This window comes from Asterias amurensis, chromosome 3 (genome assembly GCF_032118995.1).
Source record: "Asterias amurensis chromosome 3, ASM3211899v1".
In the NCBI taxonomy this organism is placed as follows: Eukaryota; Metazoa; Echinodermata; class Asteroidea; order Forcipulatida; family Asteriidae; genus Asterias; species Asterias amurensis.
This window is the reverse complement of record NC_092650.1, coordinates 3,578,330-3,593,243: the sequence shown is the minus strand read 5'-3', so window position 1 is coordinate 3,593,243 and position 14,914 is coordinate 3,578,330. Positions and strand designations below refer to the sequence as shown.

General features: G+C 37.7%; 1 protein-coding gene across 1 annotated transcript; it reads left to right on the top strand.

Annotated features, from left to right (window-relative positions):
• The first annotated feature begins 98 nt into the window (after positions 1–98).
• On the top strand, positions 99–14,794 carry LOC139934610 (aspartate aminotransferase, mitochondrial-like). Its single transcript, XM_071928899.1, has 10 exons — positions 99–262; positions 1,928–2,081; positions 3,609–3,737; positions 5,783–5,916; positions 7,001–7,088; positions 7,730–7,798; positions 8,292–8,327; positions 8,654–8,970; positions 10,035–10,185; positions 11,214–14,794. Exons 1-10 carry the CDS (start codon positions 174–176, stop codon positions 11,334–11,336), a joined length of 1,290 nt encoding a protein of 429 aa, XP_071785000.1. The 5' UTR covers positions 99–173; the 3' UTR covers positions 11,337–14,794.
• The last annotated feature ends 120 nt before the right edge of the window (positions 14,795–14,914 follow it).

Sequence of the window (14,914 nt, the reverse complement as noted above, 5' to 3'; positions counted from 1 at the left end):
AGTTTAGCCGTTCGCGAATGGGTAGTTTGGTGCTCGTTGCTCCTCCATAAGAACATTAGTTTTTGTGTCATCGAGTCAAGAGTGATACCTAGAAACGCAAGCCCAATTGCGAATAAACTGATCTACCAGCAGATTTTGTAGATATCCAAGTGGCGGAAGATTTTACCGGGAAAATGGCACTCAGACTTCATGCAAAATCCCTGATAGTTCTCAGGGAACAATGCACAAAGACATTTGCAACAACATCAGCCGCTAAAACAAGGTATTTCATAATGAGAATGAATGCAATAATTACATAAATTTGTTGAACAAATTGTCATAACAAACCAGACATGATCCCAACGGAGGAACTGGGGCCATGTGGTGGGAGGAGTTATGGGAATTAGTTAGGGGGTGTCTGAGAGGGATGGAGGGGGGGGGGCGGGGGATAGTAGTTCTCACAATATTTGTTCATTATAAAATATTACTTTAAAGGCAGTGGACACTATTGGTAATTACTCAAAATAATGATTAGCATAAAACCTTTCTTGGTGACGAGTAATGGGGAGAGGTTGATGGTATAAAACATTGTGAGAAATGGCTCCCTCTGAAGTGCCATAGTTTTTGAGAAAGAAGTAATTTTCCACGAATTTGATTTCGAGACCTCAAGTTTAGAACCTGAGGTCTCGAAATCAACCATCTAAACGCACACAACTCCGTGTGACAAGGGTGTTTTCTTCTTTCTGTATATCTCGCAACTGTGATCACAGATTGAGCTCAAATTTTCACAGGTTAGTTATTTTATGCATATGTTGAGAATGAGATACACCAACTGCGAAGGCTAGACTTTGACAATTACTAATAGTGTCCACTGCCTTTAATACTAACTCATACAAAGTCATTATTATCAATGTTTTTTCAATTCAACCTCGTACACTAATACTATATAGTCAGGACTCAGTCAGGGGGATAGTATTTGACTATTAGTCATGTTAGTATAATAAATAGTAGGGTATCGTAGCGTCATACGTTATCGACCCTCATATGTTTTCGGTCCCCAACTTTGATTCCCGTTTACCGCGAGATTGTGCAACCTGCACCGGTGACAGAAGCTATGCAGTTTACTCACAGTTTGTATTTTCATCAGGCTTAAAGAGAAAATATCATAGATTGGTTTCTTATCTCCTGAAACCAAACATTACTGGTCTGAAATGGGGGAAAACGGATTGTTATGAAGTGTGTGTGTTTCAAGGGGGGTGGGGTGTTTTACTTTCATGCCTTATGATATCTCTGGATTCTAATATAGTAGCCAAAATGCCTTAGGAAAAAATTGTAATTAAATTTGTTAAGTAGTAATTGAATAATATTTTTGATTTATTTTGCACGCCATACTAGCTTCTGAATATTCAATAAAATACCAACCAATGAAAGGTGTGAAAACATGTGACGTTGCTCCAATGTCGCGCATGCATAAGCACTGTTAATGGTGGACTGTCTCTCGCAAAGTAAAACCAAAACTTGAAAAATTTCAACACATCATGAAGTGTAAGTGTTATTGTTAAAAAATTTGATATATAATTTTGAAAAAAAAAAAAATTAGTTTTTGATTGTGAACAATTTTCCTGTTATCCTACTGAAAACACATGACACCAGGATATCAAAAAAGCCGTCCAGTGCAAGCTATTAAACTAAAGTTTTTTTAAATTTAATTTCATACATGCACTCACAAACAAACAATGAAAATACAAAAATTAGAGGACAAAACATAGAAAACATATCAAGACAATCAATTTGTGATTAACTTGCTATTGTATTGGCAGTCTTTTTTTCTAATTCATAATTATATTTAGCTAAATTAACAAGGGAATAGAAAATTGGCCTTTGTTTATTTATTCCACCTTGTAACATTTAATTTTTTATCTGTCTGTGTTATAAATGCAAATTTCAGCTGGTGGCCCCATGTGGAAATGGGCCCACCTGATGCAATCCTCGGGGTCACCGAGGCATTCAAGCGTGACACCAACCCTAACAAGATGAATCTGGGAGTTGGAGCATACAGGGATGATGAGGGCAAACCATTTGTTCTCTCATCAGTAAGAAAGGTAAAACATGAGACAAGATAAAATGTTTAAGACCAGAGTGCCGAAGGTGAAAGATTTAGGCAAAACAGGCTGATGTGAAATGTGCACTGAACGCAATTTCAGCAAGCAACTCTTTTTATGCAAAAATAGATCAGTGCAGAAAATTTGCTTTTAGAAATGGCGCTCATGGGTATTTCATGTTCCAACAATAGATAGAGCTTGTACCCCATCTTGCGCCTTCAGTGCTCCATAATCTTTGGTCAAGATTATGGTACATTGATATGGAGATTCAAGTTTTTAAAAAACTCTGTCTTGCCTGTCCGTTAACATTAGCAGTGGTCTGTATGCCAAGTGCTAGTTAAAAACATCAGAAGAGGACCAGTCGAAATTCATTTCAAGTGGTGACTGGCTAGTTCAGTTTGGAAAAGCTTCCCTGTTTCTTTGCAGTATGGACTACTGTGGTGAAAATGTGATGGACTAGTAAAAATGGCAAGCTAACTGGTTCTGCTGGCAGGTCACTTAAAAGGTTAAGGGTAAATCTTGCATGCTTTTCAGCTGATCAGCTAATTTCCTATTTTGGGGTTTCTCAGCTGTGACATTGGGAATTAAAACAAATTTCACAAAGTTTTGCAGTCCCTGGCACTTTCCTTTTTTTGACAAACTACTGCTCGGTTGTTGGAAAAAATCTATTTGTGACAGTAGAGAAGTCTTCTGAATTATTCTTGAAGTGATTTGTAAAGAAAGACGTCTTGGATCAAGTTTAGACCTTTATTACGGTGTGGTCATCTTGACTTGATTCCATTTCAGCTCATTGTAACCAAACTGAGGCTGGACGAAATAATAATCTGGTGCCATGCGCAATGAATGTTAACATTCATCACTGATGTTATTGGAGACAGGGAACATGACCAAGATGATGACAGCGTGAAAAAGGTCTATTAACACAGCTAATTGGGCTGAAAGAAGTTTCTCAGACGATCGAAACTTGTCCTGTTTGATTGCATTGATATGAGAGAATGGACTATACAGAAAATGAAATTATTTGATTAAAAAGTTACTGATGCTATGTCAGATTTTTGGTCCCAAACATTATAAAATAGATTTTTTTGGTTGAATGGTATTTCAAAGAGTATCACCCGCTCTATCGAAAAAAAGTTTAACTTTTAATTTTAATGGTCAGGAACCATGACAAAAATTAAAAGTTTCTTATAAAACACATAAGAATTGGTCACAAGATATATTGTCAGGATCCCGACAAAAACTATTTTTGAGCACTTTATTTCACTACTACTAATAATTGGCGGACTTTTTCGAGCAATGGCTCAAGTGAAAGCTTGTAACTTTCTCGACCCCCATCAAAATACCTATTGAATTTTAAATCAAAATTTTGGGTCAAATTGGCCAAAAATCTGACATAGCATCTTTAATTAGTTATCGACTAACTAGTGATTTTGTTGGGCCAGCGGCTGCAGCTGGGTTGCACAGTCTTGAACAGGGACTTGCTACCATGGGTATTTTCTAACCAGCCCTTTCTCTCTTTAATAACAGGCTGAGTCAATAATAGCAGCTAGCAATGTTGACCATGAGTACCTTGGTATTACTGGCCTTCCTGACCTGACCAAAGCTTCGGCCAAGCTTGCCTTTGGGGATGACAGCGAAGTTGTTAGCAGCGGAAGGGTAAGAATTAATCATTATTTATTAGGCCACATAAAAAAAGAAATTTTTTCGATTGTCCCCGCCCGACTGTTCAAAACCCCCCGACCCCCATTTTTAGGTGTTCAGGCCAACAGCCCGGAACACCTCTTATTTTTGTTCGTTTTTTTTTACTTCTTAATACTTCTTCTTCTGAATCTTCTTTGTCCCCTCACAAAAACACATTTCCCAAACTCGTATGAACTTGAAACTTCGCACATAGTTTGATATTTATTAGGAGAGGAAACCGTATGAGTTACGTCATGGTGACGTCATCCATTCTTGAGTTATGAAAATTCAAAGTTTATTAGTTCAAAAAATCATAACTTTTGATCTACGCTAGGGATACTTACAATCAATACATCAACGGAATCATCATTGAAAACTCTGTAAACGCCTCAAAGACATTACCCCATTTTTATTTTGTCTTTCGGCTGAAAAGAGAGGTTAAAAATTTCAGAATTCACGTCTAAAGAACAACGTAAATCCCCCGTTGGTATGTGCATAAACATTACACTTAGGCATACACACGACGTGTAGTGTATTAGCGGTTCAGCAGAGTCACGCTCCAGTGATCATCCATAGAGCGCGAAAAAGCTTCATGTAGAATAGTCTTTGTCAAGGCGTTTAAAACATGCATGCCCCTTACAATATTTTATAAGTTCATATTTCCTAAACCACATAAGCTATTTTTTTACAATCTATACATCATATGAAAGGGCTTTTCGTACAAGTGACTGTGAAATTATTTGAAAAGGCGTTATTTAATGCCTTTTAGCTTTACCATCACATCATAGGCTTTTACTCCCGGAAACCGAACACCTAGAGTTTGTTCACAAACTCTCAATGTCTATTTTTTTTTTTTTTTTCAAAATGTACAGGTTTGAAAAGATGATTAAAGAAGGTTTTTATTCATGTTGGCAAAGCAAGAACAATTCTTCAAATATTTACTTGGGCTACACACTGTGCTTAGTTGTTTGAAAAAGTTGACAGAAAATGTAATCTAGGAGTTAAATTTGTTTGACAAAACTATTGAAAACATCAAAAACACACAAACCCTCTGTTTTATAGTGATCTGATGATTGTGATGATTTCTTGATTCTTGATTTCATATTTGGCATGTCAACAGAACTTTATAAAAAATATAAAAAAAACCTCCCTCCCCCATCCGCAAAAAAAAAGAACGATCAAAAATTTCTTTTTTTTATGTGGCCTTACGTTCAACAAAAATAATATTTTGAATCCTTTTGATAATGAGGGATCCTCAACTAGTGTCTAGCACTTTAAAGTCACGAAGCTTGACGTCTCGTACCTGCAAAGAGAAGATGATGAAGATGTGGGAGGAACTCATAAATCAGGAATATTTTTATCCTTTTTAGGGGGTGGGGGAAGGAACTCACAAGACTGGACCAGATTTGATTTTACATGACCAGATTGAAAGGAGAAAAAAAATATATCATAGCTTTTATATAGTACAAAACAGAGCTGCCAACTCTCCCTGATTCTGCAGAAATGTTCCTGAAAATAAACAAATTTGTTCATGTTCCGATGAACAAATATGACAATCTTCCTGATAAATGGAATTTTGTTCCTTTTATGTTGTATGCTTGTACATCTCCCTGATTGTGTTACAAAATCTATCTGATTATAAGATAGTAAAATTTGCGTAGTAAAATGTTTTTAGTTGAGCAAGCGCTAAAGTGAAAGGAATATAGTCTGAGTACAAAAAAATAATAATCTAGAAATGAAAAAAAAAATTGTAATTACTTGGTTCTTGTGATTGATTAGCTTAATTACATATTTGGCAGCACAGGCTGTATACTCCCCAGGGAGCTGAGATGGTGTAAGGAATAATTTAAGGCCCAGTGATCAGGGATAATAATGTTCAGGCGCCATGAGCGTCACTGCGTGACGGACCTGAATGCTAAACAAGAAGCCACTTTTATTATTATTATTACTAGTATTATTATTATTATCCATAAATTTTTTGTCGCAAAATGTTCAACGAGTAACTGTTTTTCTCACCCCAGAATGTAACAGTCCAAGGTATATCTGGGACAGGTTCTCTTCGCATCGGGGCAAACTATCTCTCCAAGTTCTTCCCTGGCAACAGAACCGTGTATCTCCCCAAACCCTCCTGGGGCAACCATACTCCAATTTTTAAGTAAGTATAGTTCAGGGATGGAACATAATGGCACCCGAGGCGAAGTCGAGAGTGCCATTTGCCACGGAGGGTGTACAAAACCCATGGACCCCAGTCACAGCGTGCAACAATTGTTTTGTTATACCTTGGTAACATTGTTATTCCTCTTCTCGAAGTTCTGTTGTCATCTTCAAACGGAGCAATGTATAGTTTAATAATGCTTTAAAGGAACACGTTGCCTTGGATCGGTCGAGTTGGTCTTTGAAAAGCGTTTGTAACCGTTGTTTTTATAAAATGCATATGGGTAGAAAGATGTTGTAAAAGTAAAATACAATGATCCACACAAACATGCCTCGAAATTGCGTGGTTTTCCTTTTACCTCGTTGACTAACACGTCAGCCATTTATGGGGGTCAAAATTTTGACTCCCATAAATGGCCGACCGTGTTAGTTCGCACAGTAGAAGGAAAACCACGCAATTTCGAGGCAAACTTGTGTGGATCATTGTATTCTACTTTTAAAACATCTTTCCACCCATATGCATTATATACAAAACGGTTACAAACGCTTTTGTTTTGACCAACTCGTCCGATCCAAGGCAATGTGTTCCTTTAATAAGCAGACGAACTGTTCAAATGAGAAATAATTCTTCACCTGTTCCCTCGAATCCGCCTGTGTTTCGTACAGCGCTGGAAATTGACCAACGGTGTACATCACTTTTCTTGTTACCCGGCGCGCTGTGCATTACGCGTAGCAAGCATCTTTAGCCATGACAAATGCGTATTTGTTGCACGGCCATGATTGGTTCTCGACCAATCAAACTTCACAATTTGCACAGAGGTATAACAAGATTGAGGTGTGAGAATAGTGCTTGAAAGCTTTTAGCATACATCAATAACATGGCTCGAGTTTCTGGGAAAAATCCATGAGACAGCCGTGACGATTGTGTCTTTAAGCAAGCCATTATTGCTATAGGGAATAAGTTCACCTTTAAACTGACCTAAATGCCCGGTGCAATACATGTGTTATTAGTAAGCTACATTCACACTTTGCGTTAAAAACTTGACAAAGTGAATCTAGATCGTTTTTTACTTTTTCCCCGACAGGCATGCAGGTCTTGATGTGCAAGGGTATCGGTACTACGACAAAGAAACGTGTGGCTTTGATGCTGCTGGGGCTATGGAAGATATTTCGGTAAGAAAAAGAAAAAGATTTATTTGGGTATCCTTGAAAAAAAAAAAAACTGTCAACAATCTTTTTAACCACTTTATGATAAAGGCCGTATTAAAGATACTGGACATTATTGGTAATTGTCAAAGACAGGTCCTCTCACTTTGTGTATCTCAACATATGCAAAAAATGACAAACCTGTGAACATTTGAGCTCAATTGGTCGCCGAAGTTGCCAGATAATAATGAAAGAAAAAACACCTCTGTCACACGAAGTTGTGTGCTTTCAGATGCTTGATTTCGAGACCTCAAAATATAATTCTGAGGTCTCAAAATCAAATTCGTGGAAAATTACCTCTTTCTCGAAAACTACGTCACTTCAGAGAGAGCCGTTTCTCACAATGTTTTATACTATAGTATGAACAGCTCCCCATTACTCGTACAAATTAAGGTTTTATGATAATAATTAATTTGAGTGATTACCATCATAGTGCCTTTAAGATGCACAAATGTCATGGATACAGATTTGGGTCCAGATGCATTTCAAGCGTCTGGAAAGTTTGAAACTTTTTGTAAATTATTTTGTTGTGAGGGATTTGACAGGAAACAATTGGGTTTTCTTGACTGTTTTTTTGAGTGAGAGTGTTTTCTTCTAAAAATCCACAGAAAATCCCAGAGAAGTCTATTATCATCTTGCATGCCTGCGCTCACAACCCAACAGGAGTGGACCCTAAGGTAAGCTCCCTGATGAACTTGAACTTTGACCTGAACCTTGTACTTTGCCAATTGTTTGAGAAAAGGCTTTAATTTTTGATAATGCATTTTTAATCACGTAAACTTAAACTTGTTTGTGTTGGCGGGTGTTAAATTTAGTTTAAGTGACTTCATTTGTGATTTTTTTTTATGAAATGGATATGATAAAAAGTGGAATATATTGATTCGCTTAAAAAATCCCTTGAAGTGTTCCTGTGATTGTTTTTTTCATGAGAGAATAAGATACATTTTTTTGGATGTGTACAATAGCAGACCGTATGTTCCACTTTTCCCCAAAAAATTATAACACTTGTTTTTGGCACTAATTTAACAATAATAATTATTGAGATGATAAACAGATGATTTACTGCTTTGTAGTAGTCAGTAGTGATAAAAAAAACAAAAAAAAAGTCAAAACTCTGCAAGAATTTCTTTTTTTATCTATTAATTTCATATCCTTGAATTTTCCCCCCAGCCAGAGCAATGGAAAGAAATGGGCAAACTGATCAAGGTAAGACTTTAACACTGATACAAAAAAAAACATGAAACGATCTGGATAGAAAGTTATTTACTTTTGTGTCGAACGAAGAAAAGCTTAATGGGAGTGGGATGGATTTGAACTTGTGACCTTCAGATTAATAAGCTCACATTATTTATATGTAATTTGTGGCATTACATGGTGAGGTACCAATATTATATTTGATTTGCGGTAACACCATGTGTACCGTCTTGCCAGATAGAGTTTGTTCTTTAGAGAACTGTCTTGCTATATATTTTACTCGGCGGAGTAGTTTTTGCAAGTTAATTAAAATATATTTAAAAACTTACTTCCAACAGGAGAGGCAGCTGTTCCCCTTCTTTGACATGGCATACCAGGGCTTTGCCAGCGGGGACCTCGCCAAAGACGCCTGGGCACTCAGGCATTTCCTGGACGAGGGTCACACAGTTGCCCTCGCCCAGTCCTACGCCAAGAACATGGGACTGTACGGCCAGAGAGTGGGCGCATTCAGCCTGGTTTGCGCAGATGCTGAGGAGGCCAAGCGCTGCGAGTCTCAGTTGAAAATCATCATCAGGCCCATGTACTCCAACCCGCCAGCCTATGGGGCAAGAATTGCAAGCACTATTCTCAATACACCAGACCTTAATGCAGAATGGTAAGTTTCTAGGTTTTTATCTTGATTTTTTTTTTAAAGAGTTTTAATCAGCAGGCATGAAGCATGTGCTATTTTAATCTTACTTTTTTAGCTTTTTTTCCCTCACTTGCTTGAAAAAAATCAGGAGAAAATTTGAGTCCATGTGATGAATAGGTGGTGTAGAAATTAAAGGCAGTAGACACTATTGGTAATTACTCAAATTAATTATTAGCATAAAACCTTACTTGGTACTGAGTAATGGGGAGAGTTTGATAGTAAAAAACGGCTCCCTCTGAAGTGACGTAGTTTTGGAGAAAGAAGTAATTTTCCACAAAGTTGATTTCGAGACCTCAGAATTAGATTTTGAAGTCTCAAAACCAAACATCTGAAAGCACACAACTTCGTGTGACATGGGTGTTTTTCCTTCCATTATTATCTCAAAACTTTGACGACCAATTGAGCTCAAATTTTCCCAGGTTTATTTTGTTATACATATGTTGAGATACACCAAGTGAGGAGACTGGTCTTTGACAATTACCAACAGTGTCCAGTGTCTTTAACCCCCTTCTATCTGACTGCAATGGTTTTGAATGGTAGATAAGCTAAAAACCAGTCTGCAGTATGATACCTGGTGGTTAATGCATCTTCACAGCACACTTTTAATGTTCCTAACTACCTGACCATTCAATTTGATCCTCTGTGGTTTTGTGTGGTTAGCAGCCTGCAATCTGATACGACGGTGTTAGCACATCTACTCAGAACACAGTTAACCCTCCTACTATTCGACCAATTAATTTCATCAACTGTGGTTTTGAACGGTAAACTATGCCAGCATGTGCAAACACACAGTTAGTTCTGTGCACAGTAGTGCCACCTACACAACCCTTGCTATGGGGAACTTTTTTTCTGGAAATAAGTTGTTCTCTGTAATGTCCGCATGCTTAGAACTACTTACGACAATTTACCTGGTAAGTCTGCTGCCACCCTGGTGTTCCAATTGGATGGTTTTGAATTGGTTGGTCCACTTCGAGAACAGTAGGGGCTTATAATTAGCTTAAAAAGTTGATCATTCAATTAATTTTCAGGAAGAAGGAGTTAGAGTTGATGTCTGGTCGTATCATCACAATGCGAGACCATCTGGTAGCTAACCTGACTAAGGAAGGGTCTACCCGGGACTGGTCGCACATCACTGATCAGATCGGCATGTTCTGCTTCACTGGACTCAAACCAGACCAGGTATGTTCATGTTTGTATTAGGATGGAGTACCCCTTTAGTCCCCATCCCCTATTTGAATAAAAATTGAACCTTTATTTGGTTGTCATGGCCGAGTAGTTTTAAGGCATCGAATTTAAGTTCTGGTTGTTAAGTCATCAAAGTGCGGGTTTGAATCTCGGTTGTAAAACTTGGTTGTGCCCTTTAAGCACGATGCTTTACTATAAATGAATACCTGTGAGGGCATAGGTTGATACTTTGTACAAAAAAGCTTTTGGAGAGCCATGATAGCCCAGGCTGTATACCCCAAGGGAGCTGAACAAGATTTTCAGAATGTTATTGGCCAAAACACCAGGGGTGGATTTCACAAAGAGTTGAGACTAGTCTTCGACTAAGGACGAGTTACTCGTCCTAACTTAGGACTACCCATACGTTTTTAATATCTCCTAGGACTAGTCCTAAGTTAGGACTAGTCCTAACTCTTTGTGAAATCAACCCCAGGGCACTAATGTAACGCCTTGATACGGTTATTGTAAAATGCACCACATAAGAATTTGTTATTAATATTATTATTAGGCCCTGTTGAACAAATGTAACATTTGAAGCACTTTACTACACCAGGCTGTATGCTTCACGGAGGCAATTTTCTCAACTGGAGGCATAACAAGTCATAACCCGTTTTATCATTAACACGTTTGTTGACAAGTACGAAGCAACGTTGGTGTCCCATCATTTAGATCAGGATTAGGGTTTTACCTTTGGTAGCTAACCTGAGCTAGCACTCCGCTTTATGATGATGTTGTTTGATTTAAGAATAAATCTTTTAAAAATAAGAAGTTTGGTATTTTATTATGTTTTTACTTTTTACTGGTTTTAATAGAGTGTTGCAGCTTCAAAAAAGTTCAATTTAAATTATAGGGGTTGTCTTATCAGAGTTATTTAAATTGAGCAGTCGTGAAGGGTCAATTAATTGAGCAGTCGTGAAGGGTCAATTTGTCTATTTCGTGTGTTTTTTCGGGCTGCATGCAATTTATTTCAACTTCCTTTTCAGGTGGAGAAGATCACCAAGGATTTCTCGGTCTACCTGACGAAGGACGGTCGAATTTCCGTCGCCGGTATCTCATCTAAGAACAACGCCTACTTGGCCCATGCCATGCACGAAGTCACAAAGTGAAGGAATGAAGAGGAACAATTCTTGTAGACCCCTTTCAAATGAGTCGTATACTAAAGCTACCCTACATGTAGGTGTTGTTCAAGGAGGCAATTTAAATCACCGTAAATCCCTGTCTTGAATCAAGATGCAGTCACGTTCATCCAATCAGATCAATGTAACCAAACTGAGGCTTGGAGGAAAATAGTCTGGTACCGGTTTGGTTCAATTTTAATCTTCATTCATTGTGATTGTTGAAACCTCATTAATATATTTATCTCATACAGTTATGTGTAACCCATTGATAGATCCTCAGTAATGAGGTCAAGTGGGGTCGCAGCTACTGGTAACCCTTTAGAGTGTACCAAGGTCTTTAGTGTCGTCAACCTTTGGAAACATATTTTGTCCACTTAAAGCCTTCAACAATAAGGGGTCTGTAACCGCATCTCAATTTTTTCCTATTTCTGAATTTTTTTTTTAATTTCCTTCTTCCATGTTGTCAACTTGAGTTTCTACTAAACTCTGAGAAAATTTTGAATTTGTAAATTTTATAGGAAAATGTTGGGATGTGGCCATTTTGGGGAAAACCACGGTTTAGGCTTGGGTACTTGTTTAGGGATCCTGTTTGAAGTCCTGTACTAAAAGTGCACTATTTTCGAAACTACTGACAGAGCCCAAGGCTGAGCCTAAGCCCAAGCCGTGATTTCGAAAAGGGCCTACAAACATTTTAAAGATTAATATACTGGTCTTGTTTCCTGTTCCATAGATATATGAAAATAGGTGTACTAAAATGATGAAAACAATTTGTATACTACAAATTGTTTTCATCATTTTAGAATGGTTATTTTCAATATTTCAATATTTTAAAAATACTATAAAGTTTGTTAAGGCTTGATAACAACCAGCTGTACTTGGCAGCTGGGCCCAACATCATAGCTCTGCTTACTGCCGAATTATGCGCTTACGATCAAAATTCTCCGCTTTTTGTGCAAGCACCGAACTTCTTCGCTAGCTGTGTAAGCAAAGAATGCCTAGTAGCGTGAAGTACGCAAGCGCTCAAGCGAAAAAGTACCTGCTACCCCATGACGTAAGTGCGAAGTTCCCTGCTTCTGTATGAACCAGAATTGGGCCCAGATCACTAGACAAACTCGGTAACTATCTCTCTTCACACATAAAGTACTCAGATTTTTGTATCCTTAACCGTTCCTAGCATGCCCCAATTAGCATTTTTGAGGTATGGTAATAGACACTATAGACCAATCCGACGAAAACAAAATTGGTAGCGCCCTCTATTGAAAAGATTAACAACTGCGGTGTCTTTGTGTAAAATCTAGGCATTGAAGACACCGGAGCTAATGGCGCGCGGTGTTCAACACTTGCGCATCCCGTTGCATGTCGGATTGGTCTATAGGACTGCACTGTTTGGTTTTGGTGTCTGCAGACAAAAGTTTACCCAAACCAAGTAGTGTCACAGTATTCTGTCTACCATACCTCAAAATGGCTTATTACTAACAATCCATAGGTATGTTGGACGTAATACTTAGCATGCATGCTTCAAAGATTTTAACATAGTGGTTTTGAGTGTGTAGTTTTGGATGACAATTCAACTTCTATAAACTTCACTTTTACGGTGTGCATTCGTACAATAAATAGACAGCCATTGGATAGTCTACCTTAAGTTAGCTAGATATTTCTTTGCTGTTTGAGGCACATCCATTGTCAATTGAGTGTAAACTTAATTCATCAGTGATGGTTTTTTAAAGATTAAACTCTGAACTCACTAGGGGTTATTTGCTCCTGAAGTTGTAGACTTGATGACTTGATTTCAAGTCTTAGATCGTGGTTATTCCTCTGCATCAGCCACAAAAAATACATCAGCCACAAAAAATGCCCCAACTCACAATTTCATAGGATAGTGACATGGGTGAATCTACAAGAGGGTGCAATATTTCAGGCATCAATGTATTGGCTATCGGGGAGACTAACAGCCACGATCGCAGCCTTGAAACCAAGTCTACTGAAGTTGGACTGGGCCATTTTTGTTTCGTACCACATGCTGGTCATCGCATACATGCATAAGGTATGGACGCTTTCCCAGATCCCTTCACTGTTGACCTCGTGGCCAGCATGTGGTGCAAAAGAAGAACAAAAATTACGACTGGGCAACAGAAACCATCTGCTGTAAGCAAGTTTAGACAAAATTTGCAAATAAAGGTTTTCCAAAATTAAAATTGAAATGGTTAGTCTTTGATAAAGTCTTTGGAACAGTGAGAAGGTACATGTAGTGCCAAATTAATAATAATAGTGGCTTGTATAATAATAGTGCGCGTATCCATCGCTCAGTGATGCTCGAGGCAGCTGAACTGTACATAACAGCGTAAAAATAGTTCAAGGCACTGGACACTATCGGTTATTACTCCAAATAGTTGTTAGCATAAAAAAATTACTTGGTATTGAGCATTGGAGAGCTGTTGATAGTATAAAATGGCTCCCCGTGAAAAAATGTAGTTTTTGAGAAAGAGGTAATTTCTCACTCGAATAATAAAATACTTCAGCTGAAGCCTTTTATTATGCATCTGGAAGCACACAAAGTAACGCAACAAGGTTTTTTTCTTTCTTTCGTTATTCTCTTGATGACCAATTGAGCCCAAATTTTCACAGGCTTGTTATTTTATCCATATAATGGGATACACCATGTGACAATGCTGGGCCCAATTTCATAGAGCTGCTTAAGCACAAAAATTTGCTTAAGCAAAAAATTTATTGGTTAGTAAAATCAGATTACCGGCCAAGACTCCACTCAATTGTTATACTAAGTAAACAACAGCTAAATACTAGTCATAAGCAATGTGTATGGCATGAAATTTTGGCCAGTAACATGTGTAAAGTAAGCGAGCTATTTTCGTGCTTAAGCAAATTTTTTGCTTAAGCGGCTCTATGAAATTGGCCCCAGGGCCCAATTTCATAGAGCTGCTTAAGCACAAAATTTTGCTTAAGCAAAAAAATCCTTGCTTAGTAAGATCAGATTACCGGCCAAGACTCCACTCAATTGTTATGCTAAGTGAACAACAGCTAATTACCAGTCACAATCAATGTATATGGCATAACATTTTGGCCAGTAACATGTGTGAAATAAGCGAGCTGTTTTCGTGCTTAAGCACAATTTTTGCTTAAGCAGCTCTATGAAATTGGCCCCTGGTCTTTGACAATATTACCAAATGTGTCCAGTGCTTTAAACTGATACAGATTTGAACAATTCCGTTTTGAAGGGACTGTCATCTTCCCTTCAATGCATTTGTTGCCATATTCACAAATATTTTTTGTAAAGACATTTTAAAATTAGTTTCCACATTAAAATCAAAACATCCCATTCAGTTATAGTCTAAAGGTGGGAACCACCACAATTCAAAATGTGTTTAAAACTGCCTGCATTGTTGATTAAAACAAATTCTAAGTGAATAAATGTGTGAATTTAAAGTGAATTATATTTTATATTGTATCATTTTGTTTATTGGAAAGGTTCAGGCCTGTTATGCAAGGCCTTTTGTATTTCTCAAAGGGCACTTCCATTGGAAATTTATTTTAAAGTATATGGGAAACTT